Below are 25,636 nucleotides of genomic sequence, written 5' to 3'. Positions count from 1 at the left end.
TAGGTTGGCTGAATGTACCAAATATAACATAAAAAATGAAATTGTAATGTCAATGATATACTGAAATTATATGGTGTATTGTTTATTTGTAATTCAATTACTTGATTCTTGAGTGATTTTGATTGAGTATACTATTTTAAATTAATGTTTTCAGGAGCATGGAGCTTCGTACCAACATAGGTTGTGGTGACCAACACGGGTTGTGGTGCAGTAGTGGATGGGGCTGCTCCACCCTTAACCAGAGGTCGAGGATTCGACCCTGAGTAGGGAGAAAACTCTGTTGGGAGCACTGCCGCCTTAATGGGCCCTGCAGCGTGCGATCCGGATTAGTTCGGACTCCAATGCGGGCATCGAACACCGGATGGAAAACCCAAAAAAAAAAACATAGATTGTGGTGATCAGATGGTTTTGATCTCTTCATTCTTAATTAAACATCTCGAGTTCGAGTCCGTGTATTTGGATCATTTTTTGCCTTGAGTTTTCTTTGTATCATATCAAAAATATGCAGTAGAGGCACCAAAAAGCTTCCACCAGGTCCATCACCATGGCCAATTATTGGAAATATGCACTTGTTAGGTGCAAAACCCCATGTATCACTGGCCAATCTTGCAAAAACTTATGGTCCAGTTATGAGTTTAAAATTGGGTCAGTTAACAACAGTGGTCATTTCTTCTTCATCCATGGCAAAACAAGTCCTTAAGAATCAAGATCAAACTTTTTCTGGTAGATTTGTTCCTAATGCTGTTCAAGTACACAACTATTGTGAATACTCTGTTGTATGGATTCCTGTTTGTCCTGAATGGAGAAAACTTAGGAGAATCATGAATACAAATATCTTCTCTTGCAATAGGCTTGATGCAAATCAACATCTAAGATCTCAAAAGGTGAAAGAATTGATTGCTTATTGTGAAAAATGTAGTCAAGAAGGTAAAGTTGTTGATATAGGTGAAGTTGCTTTCAAGACAAATCTCAACTTGATTTCAAACACCCTTTTCTCTAAGGACTTGGCTGATCCTTTCTCGGATTCAAAGGTTGAGTTGAAGGACGTTATCTGTAGTATCGTGGTTGAGGTAGGGAAGCCTAACCTAGTAGATTTTTTCCCCATACTTGAAAAGATTGATCCTCAAGGCGTAAAGTGTCGTGCAACCATTTATTTTGGTAAGTTGTTTGGACTTTTTGATGATTTGATCAAAGAGAGATTGGAGGAAAGGAGGAGGGGATTCAGTGAAAAGTGTGATGTCTTGGAAACGCTTCTCAATAGTACTGAAAAAGACCCTGAAGAGATGAATCATAACCATATCAAGTCTATGTTCACGGTTCGTATTCTCTTATAACTAATTAATGAGTTTAAATTAACATATACTGTATATCATCATAATGAAGGGTGATGAATTATGAGGTATATACTTATAGAGTAAGATCATCATAATGAAGGGTGATGAATTATGAGGTATATACTTATAGAGTAAGCTCAACTAAGATGATAGAGAACTATTGAGAGAAATATTAACTGCCTCTTATTCTTTATCTAAGAAAATCAATGAAAATAGTACCTGTACACTGCTATTTATATACAAAGCTCTAGTTCTAATGCTTACACCCCTAACTATCAAACTACTCAGCCAATATGGTTAATTTAGCTGTGTAAAGCTGGCGTTCCAGCTGTAACTAACTCTAACAACCTGTACAGCTAACTACAGTGACAACTACGACTATTAACTTCCTTTGTAACTAACTTCAACACCTCTCCTCAAGCTGATGGCTGGAAGAGGTCTTTCAACATCAGCTTGGAAAGAAGATAATCATGTGGTTGCTTTCCAAGACTCTTAGTTAAGATATCAGCTAGTTGTTCCTTTGTAGACACACGATAAGTTTTGATCAGACCCTGAAGAATTTTCTCTCTGACAAAGTGGCAGTCAATGTCTATGTGTTTAGTACGTTCATGAAAGATGGGATTGGCTACTATTTGAATAGCAGCCTTGCTATCACAAAACAGATGAATTGGCAAGTTCAGAGTGACTCCTAGCTCCTGAAATAAACCTTTTAACCAAGTGATTTCAGCTACAACTGAAGCCATACTCCTAAACTCAGCTTCAGCCGAGCTTCAGGCAACTATGGCTTGCTTCTTGGACTTCTATGAAATCAGAGCTCCACCATACATAACCAAATATCCAGTGACTGATCTCTAGGCTGAAGACATCCTCCCCAGCCAAAGTCACAATAAGTTTCTAGTATTTCAGAGCTAGTAGAAGGCAGCAAAAGACCAAAACCAGGAGCTCCCTTGATAGACCTGACAACTCTCAGCATCATCCATATGTGATTGTTTCGATTTATGCATAAATTGACTAAGAACTTAAACTACATAAGTAATATCAATTCTAGTCATGGTGAGATATAGGAGCCTACCAATTAGCCTTTGATATTGTCCAATATCTTTCAGTTCTCTATCAGTATCATTGTGTTTATCTGATGCTATCAAATTGTCGAAGTCTGTGGATTTTAGCATTAAGTTGGATTCAAGTGGAGTGCCTGTAGGTTTGGCACCTCCAAGTCCCATCTCAGCAATTAACTCAAGTGCATATTTTCTCCGGGACATTATAATTCCTTCAGACGATCTTGCAAATTCAATTCCCAAAAAGAATTTAAGATCTCTCAGATCCTTCATTTTAAACTTCAATTACAGATCATGTCTAGTTTGTAGGATCAACTCTGGGTTTCTTCCTGTGACCATTAGATCATCTACATACACTAGCACCACTACTAGATGATATTGTACCAGTTTAGTAAATAAGGAATAATCAAAATGACTTTGAGTAAAGCCTAGCTGAAGTAGAGCATCTGTAAGCTTCTTGTTCTACTACCTAGGAGCCTGTTTCAGGCCATATAAGGATTTGTGTAACCTGCATACCTTAAGATCAGTGCTGGAACTAGAGCATTGTCCTGAAAACCTGAGGAATATCCATATACACCTCCTCCAATAGATCACCTTATAGGAAGGCATTATGCACATCCATATGATACACACACCACCCCTTGGATGCAGCAATGGCTAACACAGATCTGACTATAACCATTTTAGTCACAGGAGAAAAGGTTTCAGTATAGTCTAACCCCTCCTGCCGGCTATAGCCCTTGGCAGCAAGCCTGGCTTTGTACCTTTCCACAACACCAGATATAGTATACTTGACTCTAAACACCCATTTGCACCCAATAGGAGTCTTGTTAGGTGGCAGATCGACAATGCTCCAAGCGTGGTTGTCCTCTAATGCAATAATTTCTTGCTTCATAGCCTCAGTCCAGTTAACATCCTTAACTGCTTCATGGAATGATTTTGGTTCCATAATGTTTGAATAAGAAGCCAAAGCAGTACTAAAGTATGGTGAGACATTGGCATAAATAACAGAGTAAAAAAAGGGATAAGTACAGGCAGAGTTTCCCTGCTTCTTGATGATAAAGACTTGCATCCATAAAGAAGGTCTAGTTGGTCTTGTTGATTTCCTATGATCCCGGCATGCAGGTGCCTGAGTTTCTGTCCTCTTTACTATAGAAATCTCTTGTTGCACTTGTTGGTTAGGTGAGTTAGGATCCCTTTGACTTCTAGTTGATCTTCTTTGATACCCCTTAGTTATAGTGTGTGTAGGAGTAGAAACTACCCGCATTTATTGCTCTTGCTTATTGGTTGAGTCAGGTATTCCTTGATATGGCACAGTAAAAGGAGCAAAAGCCTCCTTATTTACAGAAACTGAGATAGAGGACTCGGACACAGAAACTGGAATAGGAGGTTCAAGTTGAGATAAATGTGGATTGGAAAGGTTTGGATTTGGTGTGAATGTGAATGGAGAAGCAGAAGATTGCAAAAGAGAAGAAAAGTCCATAATAGTAAATAAAGAAGAAACATCAGAGGAAGCTGGATGCATAAAGGGAAAGGTGTCTTCATGGAAGATAACATCTCTACTAACAAGGAATTCCCTAGTAGAGATACTGAACATTTTGTAGCCTTTTTGAGTTTGTGAATAGCCAAGAAAAATTGTGGGGAGTGCTCTAGGAGAAAACTTGTTAGATTTCTTTATACATGTGACATAGCCAAGACAACCAAACACCTTCATATGAGATAAGTTAGGAACATAACCAAAGATTATCTCAAAGGGGGATTGACCTTTAAGAACTGAAGAAGGTAGTCTATTGATTACATACACAGCAGTTGTGACACATTCTCCCCAAAATTTAAGAGGTACTCTAGCTTGAAACCTAAGAGATCTTGCAACCTCCAGAATATACCTGTGCCTTCTCTCAGCTATGCTATTTTGTTGAGAGGTGTAAACACAAGAGCTTTGATGGATAATACCTAGAGACTGGAGTAGTGTAGACATCTGAGAGTTGAAGAACTCACACCCATTATCAGTTCTAAAATACTTGACTGAGCAAGAATAAACATTATGGACCATGACAAAGAAACTTTTAATAGTAGCAATCACATCAGACTTAGTAGGCATCAAGAATAACCATGTATATCTCGAATGATCATTAACTAAAGTAAGAAAATATCGTTTTCCATCATGAGTTGAGACTCTATAAGGACCCCATATATTTCCATGAATAGTGTGGAAACAACAAGGTGCAACAGAATTACTCAAAGGAAATGGTAATCTTGTCTGCTTTGCCAAGGGACAGACAATACATTATTTTACTCTAGTATCACTCTAAGCTACTTATTTTCTACAAAGTATTTAGAGGGACATGCCTTAGTCTTCTATGCCACAATACGGAATCTTGTTGTTTATTCATCACAGAAGCCTGAGTGACTCTTGTAACACCTTTAGTCTCATCTTGAACATCAATCATGTTTCCTGTTGTTATCACATATAGTCCGTCATCTTATTTACCAATTCCCTTCACCTGACCACTTAAGAGATCCTGAAATATACAAAAATCAAGATAGAACAACACAAACCATCTCAACTCTTTAGTTAATTTAGAGGCAGACATCAAATTATAGTTGAATTCAGGAATGTGCATAACATTTGTTATCTTTTGCCCTTGAAGAATGCAAGCTAATCCTACATGTTTCACATAGGCTATACTTCTTTTTTGTAAGTATACTTTACCATATTTGATACTGTCAATGATTTTAGGATCTGTGAGAAAATTGAGGGTATTAACCATATGACTGGAGGCACCAGAGTCAACTATCCATTTTTTAAAGGTATTGAACACACCACCAACTACGGCAGAAGTTGTCATACCTTCTTTCACAGGGGAATCAATAGTATCTGCTTCTTTTCAAAGCAATTGAAGAAGTTAATTGTACTGGTCTTGAGTGAATTGGGGAATGCTGGAGATGAGCCCATTAGCATTAAGACCAGGGTGCATTTAAGAAGTACCTTCAGGGTAAGTACTTTCTTGGTTTGTACCTGCACTACTAGAAGCACCAGGTGAGTAGCAAGCTGCATTAATAGACATATTGTTCGCACCAAACCTCTTCTTCTGTTTGTAGTCATTGGGATATCCATGCAATTTCTAACAATGATCTCTGGTGTGACCTTTAAAGTGACAAAAATCACAATATAGATGATTCTTATTAAGTCTGTAATTAGAACCATAGCTTGTGGCTCTAGTGTCTCCACTATAACCACTAATTTGCTGAGAGTTGTTACTCCTGTTACTTAAGCCAGAGGCATCATTAAAGCCATGGCCAGGCATATGCACACTTTTGCCTTTACTGTTAGTGAGTAAAGCTGCATTCTGAGTAAAACCATAGGTAGGAACAAGTACATCCTTGCCTTTCACTCTAGATAGCATAGTTGTACCCTCACTTAGATCAGACACATGATACTAAGTCATGTTCCTTCTACTCTCTTCAGAGATAATCGTAGAGTTATCTTTGTTAATAGATGGAATAGGAGACATGTTTAAGATCTGATTTCTTGATTGAGAATAAGACTCATTTAATTCCATTAGAAACTGCAATAACCGTTGGTCATCAAAATGTTCAACATATTTCCTGGACTCAGCACAATTACAACCAGGACATGGCTAAGAGCATCAAATTCTGCCCAAAACTCTTTCAATTAGGAGAAATAGGCAGAGACCGAAGAAATGCCTCAAGTTAAAGTAGCAATTTCTTTATACTGAAATAGAATCCGAGAGCCATTCACTTTATCAAATCACTCCTGTATATCTACCTAAACTTTATGAGCACTCGAGGCATGCCTCGAGTTAAAGTGGCAATTTCTTTATGCAGAAACAGAACTCGAGAGCCATTCACTTTATCAAATCTCTTCTATAGATCTACCCAAACTTTATGAGCACTCAAGGCATATACCATACCACACAACAGTTCAGCACTAACAGAGTTCATAAGCCAACATAGAAAAATACCCAAACTTTATGAGCACTCGAGGCTAGACCATACCACAAAATAATTCAACACTAACAGAGTTCATAATCCAAGATAGAATAATTGCAAATTGGTCTTGGGCCTAACTCACACCCCAAAAGCTAGCTCATGAGGAGGTGGATTGCCCAAGCCTTATAAGGAGACCAAGGACCCTTTAACCCATCGATGTGGGACTCCAACAAAGGGAAGCCTTGGAGTAACTAGTAAAATTGTTGTCACGTGATCAGGAGGTCACTGGTTCAAGCTTTGGAAACAGCCTCTAGCAGAAATGCAAGGTAAGGCTGCGTACAATACACCTTTGTGATAGGCTATTCCCCGGACCCTGCGTATAGCGGGAGCTCTAGTGCACCGAACTATCCTTTTCTTGTATATCATCATCCAAGGTATATGCAGACATCTATTTTATAGTATTAATAGATTCTTGTTTTTTCCCTTTACCATGTTGAACATGGTGTATTTTGTTCAAGATGATTTAATTATTGTGCAATTAGTATGTTAGATTCTTTGTTATGGTGATTTGTGAACATATATATTATAGTTTCTTTTAACTACTGTAATTTATAGGGTTTTTTATTACTCAAATTTATGGTTATATAATTTGCATATAAATTATGTAGCACTTAATTACGGGGGCTACAGATACAACTACAAGCACATTGCAGTGGGCAATGACAGAAATACTTGAACAACCTGAGATAATGAAGAAAGCTCAAGCTGAACTTGCAGAAATCATTAGTAAAGGAAAATCAATTGAAGAAGCTGATGTTTCTCGACTCCCTTACTTGCAATGCATCATCAAAGAAACCTTAAGAATGCATCCACCACTTCCGTTCTTAATTCCGCGCAGAGTGGAACAAGATGTTGAATTGTGTGATTACATCATCCCGAAGGATTCACAGGTATGGATGATAAAAATATGATTTGTTCAATTCGCTCAGCCGGCCTATTTATTGATTTAGCCCTTTTGATTCATCCAAATATAATCTTACTCGCTTATTGATGCTTTTACTCACAGATTCTAGTAAATGTTTGGGCAATTGGTCGAGATCTTACTTTTTGGGAGGACCCTTTAGCATTTAAACCAGATAGGTTTTGGAGTTCGGATAAGGACGTGCGAGGACAAGATTTTGATTTGATTCCATTTAGTGCTGGTCGAAGAATATGTCCTGGCTTACCACTAGCATTGAGAACGGTTCCAGTAATATTGGGCTCACTCTTAAATTCCTTCAATTGGAAGCTTGAGGCAGACATTGAACCAAAAGATTTAGACATGGAGGAGAAGTTTGGTATCACCTTAGCTAAAGCTCATCCTTTGCGAGTTATTCCATCACTGCTTTGATGTTTTCAAATTAATAAATATTGTTTTTTTTTTTTTTTGCAATATTTATATCGAACCAAGTATTCTGGCCTTAGTTGTAAAAGAATAAAGTGATTTAAGTGTTTCTATGCAATATGTTTTGTATTGTTACTGGTTTGATGTAAATGTTGAGTGTGAATGATATTTATTTTGTTGATATGCATTTCTATTGTGAATTGTAGACTATATAAATTCTTGCCTAGTTTTGTTTCTCTCATAAGTATTATCTTCGTCAAATAAAATTTGTGTTAAAAAATATGAACTTTTATACCAAATTCAAATCAGCTATGAAAAACAAATAAAGTTCAAATTGTCTCACGAAAAATAAACAAACTAAGGAAGAGATAAATATAGAAGAATCAAATCCACTGAATTCACAGTGCTCTAGTACTCGAGGTTAATAGAATATATCCTCCCAAGTTGCAGAATAACGATATTCAAATTTTGCTGAACAACGAAATCTCATAATATTCAAATTTTGCTGAACAACGAAAGACAGACCGATATGATGATTGGTTTCGGTAGTGAATTCGCAGTGCTCCAGTACTCGAGGTTAATAGAATATATCCTCCCAAGTTGTAGAATAACGATATTCAAATTTTGTTGAACAACGAAATCACACAATATTCAAATTTTGCTGAACAATGAAAGACAGACCGATATGATGATTGGTTTAGGTAGGGCGGCAGGCCTGCTATGGGCACCTGTAGGAATTAGTGTGACCGCGATCTACAAACTGACGCATGGGACTCACCCTTTACTTGGGAATAGAGAGGGGAAATATAGCATGTCACAAGAGCAGCAAATCACGAGGAGTTTTTAATATCAGTATCTAACAAAAGAGCAGAATAACGATATTCAAATTTTCATATATCTGATAATATCTAACAAGATAGCAGAATAACGATATTCAAATTTGCAACTTCAAATTTTCAGATCAGTATCTGATAATAGAATGTTAGACAACAAATCACGAAAATCAAGAGAGAAAATAAGGTATGTTCGAGAAATACGCCACAAACGGCCCTCGAATTAAGGAAAAAATCAAGAGAGAAAATAAGTGAGGTGGTTGAAGTTTATTTTTCATGAATTAAATTATGTTGGAAACAATGTAGTTCCATATTATTGTGTTGAGTTCGGTTTGTTTGAATTACAGTTAGGAGGATTTAATGATTTTTTTGGGACATTTTTTTTATTGTTGTGCTGGTGCATAATTAAAAAGCTTAAGTTTTTCAAAAAACAAATATAGAAAATTACGACTAGTGAGTAACGGAAAAGGAGAAGTCAATAATATTAGTTGTCTTCTTAATTCTTCTCTCACTAATAATATAGAGTAGCGCTTCTACTTTTAAACACAAGAAAGTTCGTATCTCCCACCAATATGGGAGAAATTCTTCCATAAAGTGAAAGCACTATCCACTTTTTCCTCTAATTATCTTTCCTTTATTTTGCGTTTACATTTCAACAGTAGAATTCAACACTAAGAAATACATAACTTTAAGAAACACAGAAAAAAACTTTTATAAGTTGTCTTTGTAAAACATTGTTATCTATGACTACACCTTCACTATTTTAAGTTCTAATTTTTATTTTTCCCAAAATTTCTTCAATTAATTAACCCAACTCAAACAATAAATCCATCCCCCCAAAATTATAAAATTTCTCTTTCACAACATGAAACATGTAGGTTGGCTGAATGTATCAAATATAACATAAAATATGAAATTGTAATGTCAATGATATACTGAAATTATATGGTGTATTGTTTATTTGTAATTTAATTACTTGATTCTTGAGTGATTTTGATTGAGTATACTATTTTAAATTAATGTTTTCAGGAGCATGGAGCTTCGTACCAACATAGGTTGTGGTGACTAACGTGGGTTGCGATACAGTGGATGGGGCTGCTCCACCCTTAATCAGAGGTCGAGGGTTCGACCCTGGGTAGGGAGAAAACTCTGTTGGGAGCACTGCCACCTTAATGGGCCTGCAACGCACAATCCGGATTAGTCGGGGCTCCCATGCGGGCATTGGACACCAAATGAAAAAAAAAAAACATAGATTGTAGTGATCAAATGGTTTTGATCTCTTCATTCTGAATTAAACATCTCGAGTTCGAGTCCGCAGGATGGAAAAATAATGTGAGTGTACCACTCACAAAAATGGCCTTGCAACATGCAAATTCAAATTTAATCGGACTCCAATAGAGATACCAATCATTAAAAATTTAATTGGATTCCAATAGAAATATCAAACATTAGATTGGAAACAAAATTCTTTTTGGCAAATTCTCCTACTTGTATAATTCTTTCGGCAAAATGCCAACAAGAAGCTTCTAAATGAAAGAACTAAAGAATGAACAAAACATTATATGGAACCATTCTGATACGATCGATACAAACTTGGTACGTATCAAAAACAATCTAAAAACAGTCTACAAAGAAGAGGAAAATCGAGAGCAATACAAACACAAATCTTGGGTTCAACAACAACAAGAAACAAGGTGTAACTGATACCAAAAACACTAACAACAACAAGAGATCACAATATGATGAGGAGAACAACAATAGGATAACAACAATCCAACAATTACGAGAACAACAATAACTTACGGTTTCCCTAGATAAGACTAACTAAGCCATGAAATGTAGAGATAGATAGTGAGACATACACTACAATAAGACCTAAGAACCCAAAGATATATTAAATCTAAGCACCCCTAAGACTTACAATAGCAACACCATACTCTTACGAAGACACGAGAAGAATTCCACCGCTCAAGCACCATCGTTTCCAAACAATACACATTCACAAGTGAGTCCACACTTGGTTATATCCTAGTTTCGACTCAGAAAGGCTCTCTCTCAAGAGAAAGTGTTCTTTCAACAATATTAACTCATAGGATCTTTTTATTCGAGTGAAATTAGATATTTGGCCACCTAGGCATCTATCATAGTTTAGTAAAAACATATATAGTCAAAATTTTCATTAAAGGATAATATAAAAAATAAAAAATAAAACACACGATACAAAAATAAAACTAATTTAATATTTATTATATATACATAAAAATTATTTAATTATAAATAATAATATAATTTTCATAAAAAAAAATTCCAATAAACCGCTATGCTTTACTTGACTCCGTCCCAAACTTTTTAATTTGATTTGTTATTTTACTTGTCTTTTTTTATTAATCAAGAAGAGATAATTTTTTACTTCATGTTTTATCCTTTATATTAATTATTTTTTCTTCAAATTAAAATATAAATATCATTTAATAGGGGTACTATGATAAATAGATATATTATTAATTATTTTTCTTAATTAATTTATTATCTCAATTTGGACAAGTAATTTGAGATGGATGGAATATATTTTTGATCATTAACTCGATACAATACAATAAAAAAAATATTTTTTTGGAAAAAAGATCTAACAATTGCCATGTGACACCTATCTACAAATGGAGGGTCCTTCTTTATTACACACTTTACAATCCCATGATTGTACTTTCTTTTTTTCTTGTACTTAGTTAAGTACGTATATAATTATTCAAGATCCCTCCTAGGAATTTGTATTTGTATACTTCTCTTTGATTACACTCCACTCTACCTCAATTTCCTTGTTAAATTTAATACTGAATTTCAAGAATCAGTATACAAAATTTCACTGTTGATGTGCATTGATAATGGATTCTTTGCATCTATCACACTGTTATTCACTTCTAAATGCCGAAAAGAGACAACCCCACAACAAGATTTTGAGGCAATTCAATGTTAGTGTGAGAAATTTGACACTTTTGCCTACAAGAAATTTGGGTTTTTGGATGGATTTTCAGGTTAAAGGAAGGGGTAATGGGATTGTTTGTGGAGTGTCTTCTGTTGAAACTAGGTAATAATTTTTTGCTTTTATTGAGAATGCTATGTTTTAGTTTGAATTGAAGGTCAAAATTTTCACCTAAGTTCTTTATAATTTGGAAAAAGAAGAGTGTGTGTGTGAGAGAGATATTAAATTGTTAAGATTAACTTGTAAAGATCAAAACTTTCACCCAAGTTCTTTATTATTCAGAAAAAGAATTGTGTGTGTTTGTGTATGTGTGAGAGAGAAAGAGAGATGTTGAATTGTTAAGCTTAGCTTGTGTTACAGCTCAAAACTTTCACCTAAATTCTTTATAATTTGGAAAAGGAAAGAGTGTGTGCGCGCGTGTGTGTATATATGTGATATTGAATTGTTAAGCTTAACTTGTTTTAAAATCAAAACTTTCACCCAAGTTCTTTATTATTTGGATAAAGAATTGTGTGTGTATGTGTGAGAGAGAAGGAGAGATATTGAATTGTTCAGCTTAGCTTGTGTTAAAGCTCAAAACTTTCACCTAAATTCTTTATAATTTGGAAAAAGAAGAGTGTGTGTGTGTGTGTGTACACGTGTGTGATATCGAATTGTTAACTTGTATTAAAGCTCAAAATCACCTAAATTCCTTACAATTTGGAAAAGAAGCATGTGTGTGTGTGCATGCACGCGCGCGTGCGTGTATGATATTGAATTGTTAAGCTTAACTTGTATTAAAACTCAAAACTTCTACCTAAATTCTTTATAATTTGGAAAACAAAAAGAGTGTGTGTGTGTGTGAGTTTATTTTATGAGAATCCTGTTTTTCTTCTGCTTCCTGGGTGTGTTTTAGGTGCCTTAAAGTTTGATTTTTAAAGCCCAATGTTTTCACCTTGAATACTTAATAATTTGGAGAAAGTGGTAGGCACCCATTGAAAGGAAACTAATATGATGTTGAACTGAAACTAATAATATTAAGCTTTAGTTGCAGAAGACTGAGTATATTATGAGTAATTTGATGTTCAAAATTAGTAATTTTGTCCTCAAAGACGATCTATTGCAGTTAATTTGGGAGAGAATGTGAACTTTATTGCCATTGTAATTTGGCGACTATTGGAAACAGCCTCTCTACCTTTTATCAGGCTGCATATGCACTACCCTCCCAATCCCACTTGTGGGATTTCACTGGGCATGTTGATGTTTTAAATTTGGCGACTGGTTATATCTTATACGTGGTCTTTGGAGTCTGAAAATGAGATAGGAATGCAATGGGTAATGTGAAACTATAGTGATAATAGGGCTATGGCTCTGTCAGAAGATGGTGCAACACAGAAGTTCCACTGTCTCTGGGTTAAGGTTTCTATGTTAGCTCCTCCTCATTGGCTGCACACTTTCAATCAATATGTGAAAGCTATTTTTAGTTCTGAAAAAAAGGGGAAGTTAGAGTTACTACACTGATGCAAAAAAGAAAATAATAGCATATGGTTTAAAAGAAAAAAGAAAGAGAAGTTAGAGGTATGCTACTGGTATTGATGCAGACTTAGCTAAAGATATACTAGAATGATATTTTGTCTTCAAACTTCTGTCACTAATTAGCTTCTTTACTATTAATGGAGAAATACTACAAAATTCCATGTAAAGTGAACAGGGTTTGGTGACTGCCCCGTTTTGGTCACAGAATTTAGGTGTTGAGGGATGTTGAAGTGCAAGGTAAAGCTCTGAAGGGGCCATTAGGAATGGTTGGGTAAAGATGATCCAGAGGAACTAGCTTTCTAGAGGAGGGTCTATAGACCTTCCAGGATAGCTGTATGGAAGGCGGTATGTAAATGTCGGAGGCTATTTCTGTCAAGATTGAGTGTAACTGTTCAAGGTGGGACGTTGGCCTAGCATTGCTTTCTGGGTTATGTTATTACTTGGAGTTGTTAAGATCTGCGCTTTTAGCATGACATTTAGTAAGTCATGCTCTTTCACGGCCATTACGCTCCTATATAATGGATCACATTGATGCTGCTGAAGACAAGAGACTCAATTGCACAAACAAAGAGAGATTATTGTGTGAGAGTATCTTCAGATTGATAGAGAGTGCATATGTGGATACACAAAGATGGAGTCATCAGGAATAGTTTTGAGACATGATCCATAGGAGTTAACTTCCATAGAAGGGTCATTTGAGATAAATAGGGATAGGAAGGGAGGGTGGAGAATTAGAATGGTCAGTAGTCCTTCCAGTAAGCTGTATGGAGTGTTGCGATTTAAATACGATAATATTCTGTCAACGTTAAGTTCAAAAATAGCAAAACTTTTGAAGGAGTAGAGAGTGATGTTGTACACCTGAGGAATGGCCTCTTATTTCTTAATGGTGCACCCACCAGTTTTCAATATGTATAGATGATTGTATGTTGTTGTAGAAACCGTATCTTTTTGTAAAAATTTCTACTTTTTGGTGTACTAGTGTATGGACGTTTTGTGCGCTTCATCAATAAAATTTATTACATTACGTAAAATGGGTGGGAAGTCTGTCTAGCATTGATTTTCGGCAGAATGCTGGCTGTTTTAGGATAGAGCTTTTATAAAGATCATTAGTAATTTGTACATTATCTCAGACAGTAGAGCTAGAGAAATAGAGGAACGTCAGAAGATGGATCGTTAGGAATGGTTCTGCAGACATGATTCAGAGTAACTAGCTTTATGGAATTTGTGATAAAGGTGAGGAATGGGTAGTGGAGAAGCAGAAAATTCTGTAGTTCCAGGACAGCTGTACGGAGGGTAGAGATGATAACATCAGACTGTCAAAGGATATGTCTGTCAACATTAAGTTTAGGGTGGGTAGTCGCCTTAACGTTGCTTTCTGGATTATGTTGATGGTAGATGGTACTTTTAGATTAGTAAGTTCTGTGCCATATCCGACAATAGAGAGCACTTGTTGAGTTGTTTGTTGCTGTGTCCAGCTGAGATGGAAGAGAAATATTTCCAGGATCTTAAGTCAAAAGAAGCATGACTGTCTAGGAGATTGAGTAGTTCCTGGGGTTATTGGCTGTGATTACTCTGTGAATATGAAGTTTGACGGGAGGGGCTCCTGCTGAAAAACTCCAAAGAAATTCACTACATTCGTCTTCAGTTCCTGTTTCAAGTCACTACTTATTCTCTTATACACCAATTATATTATGCGTTTCTGCAGAATCGTTGTTGTTATTTCACTGATTTAAGGATAGTGGATTTTCCTTGACTATTTTTTTTTTCCATGCAGGGAAAAGCAGAATAAAGGAAAAAACAAAAAGAAGTCTGAATCAGCTAGTGAGAAGGTTCAGCTGCGTTTTCGGCTTGATCACCAAGTTGAATTTGGGGAACACGTTGCAGTTCTGGGATCAGCCAAAGAATTAGGGTCCTGGAAGAAGAATATGGTGATGGACTGGACAGAAAATGGATGGATTGGTGAATTGGAATTACGATCTGGTGAGACTCTTGAGTATAAGTTTGTAATTGTTGGTAAGGACAAGAATATGTTATGGGAAAACGGCAGTAATCGGATCTTGAAGCTACCAGAAGGAGGCAGTTTTGAGTTAGTCTCCAAATGGAATGCAACAGATGAGCCTGTGAATTTGTTGCCATTGGATTCATTTGAGATAGAGGCGGAAGTAGAAGAGGCAAGTGACAATGGAGCTACAATTACTAGTCAGGCTGCTGTTCCGGACGTAGTAACAAGTCCGTTTGTGGAGCAATGGCAAGGGAGATCTGCATCTTTTGTACGTTCAAAGGACCAGCTGGATTTGGAAAAAAGTAGGAAGTGGGACACGTCAGGTCTCACCGGGATTTCCCTAAAGCTCGTTGAGGGTGATAAAGATGCTCGGAATTGGTGGCGGAAGGTGAGAAGATGGATTAAATCTCGTCTTGATGGCATGTGCATTCTGGAAATTGACTGCCATATAAGAATTACTTCTGTGCAAGATAGCATCACAGTGAACCTCTGCTATTTAATTTCTGTAATTCATCAATCTGAATTGTTGGTAATCCTTACTGCTGCACATGTGCCTTCTTTTAAGCCCACTCGTCAGTGGTGCGTGAAGTCCTGCAAGTGTTTCTCCTTTTAGCTATGGGATATATATATATCTCAATATATTTTCTCTGACCCCTCTGATGATTACTGAGTGCAGAAAGGATATGAAGGGAGAGAAAGAATGGGCAAATAGGGAAGGGAATAAGTTTCTTTGCCTTCTGGCTAAGATCAACTGTGGGCGTAGAGGGAAGGGGGAGAGAATACATTGCAATGAGATTAAGAATTGATTTTTTAGAACGAGCACTTGGTTCCTATGCCAATTGACTAATGAACTACACTATTCTCTTCTTTCAGTTTTATTTGTTGCTAAGTAGTCCTTGGAGATATTGATTGCCCTCTGGTCAACTATACTACAAAGTGCTTTCCCTCCCATCAGAATCAACATGCCAAAACATAGCTTGGGACTGTAATGCGAACGTGCCTTTTCATGTGCTTAGATGAAGCTTGAATTTGTTAATCAGGGAGAACTGTTACTTCATATTTGATTTAGATTATTGTTATCCTTTGCCTTATTTAAGGTGGTGGTTTTTTTTGTGTCAGTACAATGATATATATTGAGATAGTTACATAGTGCTGCCTGTTAGTGTGGTTGGGTGAAGTTGTTTCTCGTTGATACCAAGAAGGATGATAAACCTGTCATGTACTGTTAAATTTAGGTTATTGTTATTGGTTCTCATTAGAGATACTGTATGGAATAGCAGCGGCTCAAACAGAGAAGCAGAAGAAGCATGAGCTTTTAAAATCTTAAACTTCCTAGCATAATGCTAATATTGGCCGTGTCTAACTCATAAGCCATGGCAAAGCTATAGACATCTTTTTGAAATATTCCCGTTTTCTCGTTTTGTTTACTAATTTGATTATATGTTGCAGAGCTGAAAATCAGATAATTTTGTGTGTCCTTAAATACCTTTTTCCATATCTGAAGGTAGTTTTAATCTGTCAATTGGAGATAACTAAATATACTTTATGAACAACGGTAAAATTGTGCGATTGAAAAGTAGCTGGTATAAGAGAGGTAACACCAACACTAAAGCATGGGAAATGATGTTATTCTCTATTAATTGCAATTCTTGGGGTTTGTTACTTTTCCATTTTTGTGAAAGGGGTCTAACTTAAGATTTGTCTACATCGCTGTATAATTATCTCTTCATTTCTTACTATTTTTAGCTTGAGGTTGTTCGAGAACTAGTTGTTGAAAACATGGATAGCCCACATCGCTTGGAGGCTCTCACATATGCAGCTGTCTATCTAAAGGTCTTTTATAATTTTTAGAGACTTCCTTGATTTGATTCGACTTTTATCCCTACTGAATATTACTCTTTGATGTAGTGGATAAACACTGGGCAAATTCCTTGTCTTGAAGATGGGGGTCACCATCGACCAAATAGGCATGCAGAGATTTCCAGGCTTATATTCCGTGAAGTAGAGAAAGTCTTGAGTAGGAGAGACACTACACTTCAGGTGTTCAATCCTTAAGTGCACTCTTTACGCTTATTTAATTTTTATATGTCTTTGGATTCTGGAACGCCTTTGTTGCTCTTGAGAAATTAATTTTAATCCATTGAACCGGTTCAATTCGTTCTGCCGATTCTTGTTCAATCTGTTAGTGGTGGTACTATTTGCGGAAAGTACGTCATAAGTGACTGGAAATCACAACAATTTAGAAGGGTGGCCTTTATCCACTGAGTTTTGAACCGTGCCTGCTGGCCCTCGGGAATTTCTCGGTGTAAAAATAAATGTGACTGGAAATCACCCAAATGTAACTTCAGTGTAGACGTCACAGTGGATATTAATCTCTTTAGCATTTTGTGTAGGAAAATTTAGTTGATCCATGCTTTATTCCTTGAAGTTTTATTTGGAGCAAGGATATGAAGAATAAATGTTATAGCTTCTATGATTGAGCTAATAACGTGGTTCCTTTTTTTTTGGATAATAAAATCAGCTACGCTTTTCGAGTAAAGAAGGGTCTGAACTTTCCGACTTCTATTATTTCTTAAGTCTCACTAATAGTTAGAAAGTGTCCCTCGACATAGAAACAATTAGTCAAGATAAGATCTTGCTTTAAATATTATTAGACCATACATCTGCTGTCTGTAAATATATATGAGATTTCAAAGCTTTTGAGTTGAAATGCAAACAAAAAGGTAAATTGGGAAAAAAATGTGGAAAGTCGAAATGGAGTTAGAAAAATCATCATTCTGTACTTTCAGGATATGAGTCGGTTATTATCTTGTTCTCGAGCTTTGCTTGCCTTATTTTTGAGGGGCTTTAAAAGGTTATCTTTTCATTATATGCAGGAAATACTTGTAATCCGCAAGATGCAACCGTGCTTGCCTTCTTTTAAAGCGGAATTCACTGCATCTGTTCCTTTAACAAGAATCAGGGACATCGCTCATAGGAATGATATTCCACACGATCTTAAGGTTGTAATTTGAGCAGCTAACAAATATTTGTTTTTAGTTTTTCTTGGCATTCTCAATATTTCCGTGTTTATTGCGTAATATTTATCTGTCCTTCTCACTATTAAGTATTAACAAAAACCTGTCCTTCAGCAAGAAATCAAACATACTATACAAAACAAGCTCCACAGAAATGCTGGCCCTGAAGATCTAGTATCCACAGAAGCAATGCTCGAAAGAATTACCAAGCAACCTGGACAGTATAGTGAGGCATTTGTAGAACAATTCAAGATTTTCCACAATGAACTAAAAGATTTCTTCAATGCCGGGAGGTATGACCTTAATCAGTTAGTTGTTTCAAAACATTTGATTTCCTTACAGTCAGTCCTGATGTAGGATAAAAAAGGAGATGACTTTAGTAGCCCAACTATTCCAGCTTCTCCTTGCACGCTTTTGGTCCAGTTCTATTATTGTGTAAAATAGGCTTCTTCACTTGCTGTATAATGGTATCTCACCTGTATGCTGTTCCTCAATTTCTTCCTGAATTGATTTTCTCTACAACAATGTTTTCCTTTCCTATATTAACTTTTTTCTACCTTGTGGTATCCTCACTTTATCGATTGAGGGGTATCTAGATATGTCTGAGAGATCAGTTTATTATATGATGATGTGTGGACTTTGTTCCCCATCAAAAGTGTAAATGTGGTTCTCTCCCAAGGAGAAAGAGAAGTGGATTGAGTGCATCGTTAGAGTCGTTTTAAAGATATTGTTAGTAACTTTTAGTCTGATGGTTGTGATTGCGGATAGAGGGTTCGTCTCGGGGATGAATGAATTACCTGCTCTTTGACGGTGAAGAAAAATGTTTGGGTGCATGTTATAGAAATTTCTCGTCCTGTGTAATTCTTCACCCTTTAAGTGATATGTCTCTCCAGTACCTAATGCCAAATTAAGAATGTATGTGTGATTTACACCGAATTGATTAGGTAGAATATGTTTCCATAAAAATACTCGCACACTTGAAAATGAAATTTGCTTGACAGCATTTTTCTGTTCTTTCTTTTCAGTCTTGATGAACAACTGGAATCTATAAGAGAATCATTTGATGAAAGTAGCTTGTCACTGCTTTCATTATTCTTGGAGTCCAAAAAGGTTAGTGTTTTTGTTTTGGTGATAGCTCTACCTAAGAGGCTAAGACAAGGTCCAAATTTTACGAATACGATGAGATTTTTAACAATAGCTGTGTGTCTTTTCTTACTATCAATGTAGTTTAAACTGGTTGTTAGATAGTTATGTACATAGATTTGACTTAGATATAGCATAGTGAAGTTCAGCCGCTCCGGGCTTCTGTCATCTCTCCCAATTCATATGTGTCACTGACTCTTAACTTATACCACTCTTCAACCTGTTAAGCTTACTCCAAATCCCCCTTTCAGCCTACTCTCTACGTCAAACCCACTCTCTATTAAACAAAAGAAAAAAGGGAAAAGAAGTAGAAAAAAAAAGGGAAAATCTTCTACCCACATGTAAACCTTTGAATCAATTTACACATGCAGGAAGGTGTAGGAGAATACATTGTTCTTCATGGTTGTGTAAGATGTTGTACAGAAGTTTATAATGTCATGTGACGCCAGTTAAGGTTTTGGGTTTCGATGCTTAGATTATATCATAACTCGAAAGCAATAAATGTATGAATAATAATAGAAAATCGACAAAGATTCATCATGAAGCTTGATAAAAAAAAAAAAAAAAGATTATCATGAAGCAAGACCACTAATAAATCATCCCATAAAAACGAGTCTTCCTGTAGCTCAACAGTTACCCGACATCACTTATTCTTCATTTCGATGCTTCATCTCTTCTCTTTTAATTTGTGATCTGGGAAATTTTAGTGAATAGGACTGGAGAATTTACAAGGAAGACCACAGACCTATACTGAAACAGTGAAACTAGTAGAAATGCTCTTTCCCATTAGGCTTTTCCTCACTAAAATACACACGAAATTTTGTTCGCCATGTGTGATGTGGTTTAAATTTCATGTCATAGTTCGTGTTCTAAGCATTTGGAAGAGTATGTTCCTCTCCTTTTAATCTTTTCCACTTCAAGTTTCTGGTTTGTTTCATATGTTTGACTATCTCGACTTTGGTTCTAAAGGTACTCTACTTTCGGCTGAAGGATGTCTTACTGAAGATTATTCGGCAGTCTCAGGCTATGATTGATACCCTGTTCTTACTAAGTGATTGAAAAAAGGAAAAAAAAAAAGGTTTCTTCTTGCTGAGTGGTGAAAAGTTTATCTAGTTTGCTTGCAATGAGATGCATCTTTAGCTTTCCATAGACCTATATTTCCTTGAAGAGAAAGGATATACAAATTTTGTAGCTTCATTGTTTAATTCATTAGTGTTGGTCTCTTTATTTTTTTCCCGTAAGCAAGGATCTCTTTGTTGGGTAATTCCTATTATTAAAACTGATGTTAATTCTGGTTTGACGTCTCTCCTAGGAATTGGCTGGATTGGATGAAAAAAATAATGTTTCAGAGGCTGAAAGGACTGGATTTCTAGTCAGGACTATTAACTCTCTGAATGCTCTTCGTGAAGTAATTGCCAAGGGTCTTGAAAGTGGCCTCCGAAATGATGCTCCAGATGCTTCAATAGCTATGCGTCAGAAGGTATGAATTGTTAAAATCTACTGACACTAAATTCGACACCGATTCAAGTACTTGAATTCACTGATACTTTCAACTTGTCACTATGCAGTGGCGTCTCTGCGAGATTGGGCTCGAAGACTATGCATTTGTTCTGTTGAGCAGGTATATACTCTGAATGCCAGATATGTATGGAAGGAACATATGGATGTGTTGGACGGGATATGCTAGTATGACTTAGTGCATTTTCTAATAATATTTTCCCCGACTAAAAAAGATCTTTGATAAGTAAAGTTGAGGATAAGTCGTGATCAATTAGACATAACAGTTTTTAAATGTCTTGATGGTTTCTCTCCTGTATATGAACATCAGTTGCATATGTTTCATATACGTTCCATTTTATTGTTTGCTAAGGAATTTTCTTCAAAATATATAGGTTTGTGAATGCAGTTGAAGCTCTGGGAGGAGCTGATTGGCTAGCAGAGAATGTAGCCCTGAAAGACGTTAGCTCTTGGAATGATCCAATTGGAGCACTTACAGTTGGAATCCAACAGCTAGGTCTATCTGGTTGGAAGCCCGAGGAATGCAAAGCTGTTGGAAATGAACTTTTATCATGGAAAAAGAGGGGTATTTCAGAAAATGAAGGTATCTTATCGGTATCACTCATCAGTGATTTATCATATGCGCAATCAAGAATGCATCAGCAGTCCTGAAAATTTTTGTTCTTATCTTTACTGAAGGCAGTGAAGATGGTAAGACTATATGGGCATTAAGAATAAAAGCAACTCTTGATAGAAGTCGGAGGTTAACCGAGGAGTATTCTGAGACACTTCTCCAAATATTCCCTGAAAAAGTCCAGGTAATAACAGTTTTTCTGGAAAAGAAATTACTTTAGAACACAGTACTGGCCTGTAGGCTTTCAGTTTTTCTCTTGGTACGGGTTTAGCTATGGAGTATGCTGTAGTTCGCTTTTTTTAAAGACTCTTAACATTATGTATGTGGCATGCCTGTAAGTTATCCAAATTGGACATTTACGTTTGGACCACAACATGATATGGTTTGACTAAGTCGGCTTGAAGGAATTTTGTTTCCTATATCAGCCCTTATTTTATTCAGTGTCATTGACATGCTTGTTAGTGAAGAGATATAGAAATTGGGATTTCAACTGACATTTGTGGTCTTGCAGATCTTAGGAAAATCTTTGGGGATTCCTGAAAATAGCGTGAGAACATTCACTGAAGCTGAAATTCGAGCAGGGTATGATTGGACAAATATTTTATCGTTCTGAATACTGTTTCTCCAATCATATTGTTCTCACTTCTAGCTCTGACTGGAAGATGTTATTTCTAGTGTGGTTTTTCAGGTTTCGAAGCTTGCTACACTACTTTTGAAGGCTGTTAGAAAGACAATTGGGTCTTCGGGCTGGGACGTTCTTGTTCCCGGAGATGCTTTTGGAGAGATAATACAGGTGAATATGTAGTGTCATTCTCTTATTCCAGCAATTTATACTTACATTTTTGGAGCTCTAGCTGGTATTTGCACAACAGAATTGGTTAATTTGCTTGAGCTACACAAGCTGGTCCGGACACCACGGTTAAGAAAAAAATTTGGTTTATTTGCTAAAAATAAGAACTTTTTGTCGCAAAGAGTCTAGAATAATTCATTCTGATCAAGCAGGGAAGCACTAGGTTGATCCGAATGCTGATATTTTCAGTGTGATTTCTTCTATTCAGTTCAGTACTAGTTGTATGTGTTGACCTTAACTCTATGCTGTGAAATGCATGTTCTATCTGAACAAGTTTTATGTGGTGCTGCTCGTATCCATAACTAGAGTATATGTTGGCTGATTACTTTTATTTCAGGTGGAGAGAATTATCCCGGGGACTCTACCATCATCTGCAACAGGACCTGTTATTCTTGTAGTGAATAAAGCTGATGGAGATGAAGAGGTTGCTAGTGCTTCTACAGAATCCTAAGGCATTAGAAACTTATGTATTACTCAAAGCACGATAAACTTAATGTTGTTGTTGACCATCTTGCAGGTGACTGCAGCAGGAAGTAACATATCTGGAGTTGTACTTCTACAAGAGCTACCTCATTTATCTCATCTAGGCGTTAGGGCCCGGCAGGTGAGTTCCAAATTTCACTGCCATCTCCAAAAGTTAATTATAGACTTCCTTTTATGTGATTGTTAGTTATAGAAGTGTTACATACTTCTGATTGCAGGAAAAGGTAGTTTTTGTGACCTGCGACGACGATGACAAAGTTTCTGATGTAAGACAACTACTAGGAAAATATGTGAGGTTGTTTTCTTCACCTTTTAACTCACTCATGCTTCAAATACATTAGTAGTTTCTTTATTTTGTCCTTAATTTTCTTTGTTTTTTCCTTTTGTTTTTCAGGTTAGAAGCATCATCAACTGGTGTAAAGCTAACTGCTTCTTCATCGGAAATTGGCACTGGTGTTTCTCCAGATAAACTTCCTTCAAGTACTGCTTCTTCTGCAAGTGCAGCCTCATCAGACAGCAGTGCTTCCTCAGTTACCGTCAAATCATCTCATTCTAAAGAGGTGAACAATTGGTTTCTTGCAAATAGCCTTCTGTGCAAATATGTTCGGCTGTGGTTCTATTCCGCCCCTCTTTTCTTGCCTTATTTATTCTTTCGTTCGATTTTTTTATCATTTTCTTATCAAGCTGCCAAAGTTCTACTTACAGGTCGGACATACCAGAGGTGGTATTCCTCTTGCTGATGCAGATACACAAAGCTCTGGTGCAAAAGCTGCTTCTTGTGCACAATTAGCTTCACTGGCCACTTCTTCTACTAAAGGTAGTCTCGGTTCCTTGCAGGGCAAATGAACATTTCACGTAAAGTTCTATTCTTGATAATTTTCCATCTTTTTTTCACATAGCTAAATCGTGATGTAGCTCAACATTGATTGGTATTTTATTTTGCGTTTAGCTTATCATAGCTAAATGATGGATGTGCACTATCGATGCAGTATATATGTCTTTGCCTCTTTGTTATGCTTTTTCTTTTGGCCTGATGATCTATCTGATTGCAGTTTATAGTGACCAAGGAGCGCCAGCTTCATTCAAAGTTCCTGCTGGAGCGGTTATTCCATTTGGTTCCATGGAAACAGCATTGGAAACAAACAAGTTAATGAAGGCCTTCACAGTGCTTGTCGAACAGATTGAAACAGCTGAAATTGATGGCGGTGAACTTGATAAACACTGTGAGAATCTCCAGAAGTTAATATCTTCTCTACTGCCTGGACAAGATGTCATAGAAAGCTTGGGAGAAGTATTCCCCAGTAATGCACGTTTAATAGTGCGTTCAAGTGCTAATGTCGAGGACTTGGCGGGGATGTCAGCAGCCGGGCTTTATGATTCAATTCCTAATGTTAGCCTTTCAGATCCGATAAGGTTTGGGCATGCTGTAGCCCGCGTTTGGGCCTCATTATATACTAGAAGAGCAGTACTGAGCCGCAGAGCGGCTGGCGTGCCCCAGAAAGATGCTACGATGGCTGTGCTAGTTCAAGAAATGCTTTCACCGGATTTGTCTTTTGTCCTGCACACACTGAGTCCAACGGACAACAATCGTAACTTCATTGAGGCTGAGATTGCACCTGGACTAGGTGAAACACTCGCTTCAGGTACAAGGGGTACACCATGGCGTCTGTCTAGTGGTAAATTTGATGACACAGTGCGCACACTGGCCTTCGCCAACTTTAGTGAGGAGATGATCGTAGGTGGATATTCTCCTGCTGACGGAGAAGTTATTCATCTGACCGTGGATTATAGCAAGAAACCTTTAACAATCGACCCCATTTTCAGACGTCAGCTTGGTCAGAGGCTTGGCGCTGTTGGTTTCTACCTAGAGCGCAAGTTTGGTTCTCCTCAAGATGTCGAAGGATGCTTGGTTGGTAATGAGATTTTCATTGTGCAATCGCGACCCCAACCTCACTGAGATAGCGATTTTGCACAGAACTACTTCACAATAGTGTGTAAAATTCAGCGTCTCTCTGAGGTGTACATAGTTGATTAAAGAAGCTTATACTAGTCTTATTACCCAAGTAAAGGAGGCAGCCCGGTGCTCTAAGCTCCCGCTATGGGCGGGCTCGGGGAAGGGCAGGACCATAAGGGTATATTGTATGCAGCTTACCCTGCATTTCTGCAAGAGATTGTTTCCGCAAGTAGTTACGATAAATATTCTCACCCAGATTGTGCAATCTACTGTACTTTCTGAGATTTTACATTCATGTTATTCTAGACATTAATAAAGTTAATAATAATATATAGTCATCTATCAATTAGCTGCTTTGAATTTTTCCAATGAAATTTATGATATCAATGGTCTTGTTACCTTAGATACTTCTGAATGAGATAAGTCTAAAAAAGGCAGCCCATCGGGCACTAAAGTTTCCGTTATGTGCAGAATCAGAAGGAGGCCCCGACCACAAGGGTCTATTGAACATAATCTTACATTGCGTTTCTGCTAAATCCGTGACCTCCTGGTCACATACCAATAACTTTATCAATTACCTGAGAGAAGTCCGTCTTTCATAAACTTCATGTGCAATCAAACATTGATACTTGAGATTTCAGGTCATATTATATTATTTTTTGAAGTCAGTTGGTAATATATTAAAACATGGTACTAAACTATATTTAGCAAAGAAAGTGAAATTGTTATTTAAATCTCTAGGATATGTTTTTTTTGACAAGAACAGAAGAATGTCTAGAAAAGTGAGAAGAAACCCATTACCCCTTTGCTTAAAGCTAATGTTTCTTTATTAGACTTTCCACAAATAAATTTTACTTTAATCAAGAAAGCAAAATGCATCTTCAGAGCCTAAGTAGGGTAAGCAGCTTTTCTTTTTGTTATTCCAAAGAACTAAACTTGACCAACTTAATCAACTGGTAAATATTCCAAATTATATGGATGAAATGAGGTCACTGTTC

The 25,636-nt window shown here is 36.8% G+C and overlaps 2 protein-coding genes across 2 annotated transcripts; both read left to right on the top strand.

Moving 5' to 3' along the window:
- The first annotated feature begins 457 nt into the window (after positions 1 to 457).
- On the top strand, positions 458 to 7,865 carry LOC107864468 (geraniol 8-hydroxylase-like). The gene is made up of 3 exons (XM_047408862.1): positions 458 to 1,316; positions 7,015 to 7,296; positions 7,413 to 7,865. The coding sequence occupies exons 1-3, from the start codon at positions 564 to 566 to the stop codon at positions 7,734 to 7,736; spliced, it is 1,359 nt and encodes a 452-aa protein (XP_047264818.1). The 5' UTR covers positions 458 to 563; the 3' UTR covers positions 7,737 to 7,865.
- A 3,362-nt stretch (positions 7,866 to 11,227) lies between these two features.
- Positions 11,228 to 24,984, top strand: LOC107864467 (phosphoglucan, water dikinase, chloroplastic). Its single transcript, XM_016710830.2, has 19 exons — positions 11,228 to 11,648; positions 14,833 to 15,448; positions 16,807 to 16,893; positions 16,969 to 17,100; positions 17,937 to 18,062; positions 18,192 to 18,370; positions 19,103 to 19,187; positions 20,533 to 20,700; positions 20,789 to 20,841; positions 21,113 to 21,321; positions 21,417 to 21,535; positions 21,863 to 21,933; positions 22,027 to 22,144; positions 22,539 to 22,625; positions 22,719 to 22,805; positions 22,903 to 22,979; positions 23,079 to 23,244; positions 23,390 to 23,501; positions 23,737 to 24,984. The coding sequence occupies exons 1-19, from the start codon at positions 11,446 to 11,448 to the stop codon at positions 24,639 to 24,641; spliced, it is 3,600 nt and encodes a 1,199-aa protein (XP_016566316.1). The 5' UTR covers positions 11,228 to 11,445; the 3' UTR covers positions 24,642 to 24,984.
- The last annotated feature ends 652 nt before the right edge of the window (positions 24,985 to 25,636 follow it).

This window comes from Capsicum annuum, chromosome 3, assembly GCF_002878395.1.
Source record: "Capsicum annuum cultivar UCD-10X-F1 chromosome 3, UCD10Xv1.1, whole genome shotgun sequence".
In the NCBI taxonomy this organism is placed as follows: domain Eukaryota; kingdom Viridiplantae; phylum Streptophyta; class Magnoliopsida; order Solanales; family Solanaceae; genus Capsicum; species Capsicum annuum.
This window is presented reverse-complemented; position numbering and strand designations above follow the sequence as displayed.

Coding starts and splice junctions, on each gene's coding strand:
- LOC107864468 (XM_047408862.1), top strand. CDS start 564: ATGCACTTGTTAGGTGCAAAACCCCATGTATCACTGGCCAATCTTGCA. Junction 1,317..7,014: donor ATATCAAGTCTATGTTCACG/GTTCGTATTCTC, acceptor TAAATTATGTAG/CACTTAATTACGGGGGCTAC. Junction 7,297..7,412: donor TCATCCCGAAGGATTCACAG/GTATGGATGATA, acceptor TTTTACTCACAG/ATTCTAGTAAATGTTTGGGC.
- LOC107864467 (XM_016710830.2), top strand. CDS start 11,446: ATGGATTCTTTGCATCTATCACACTGTTATTCACTTCTAAATGCCGAA. Junction 11,649..14,832: donor GTGTCTTCTGTTGAAACTAG/GTAATAATTTTT, acceptor TTTTCCATGCAG/GGAAAAGCAGAATAAAGGAA. Junction 23,245..23,389: donor AATCATCTCATTCTAAAGAG/GTGAACAATTGG, acceptor TTCTACTTACAG/GTCGGACATACCAGAGGTGG.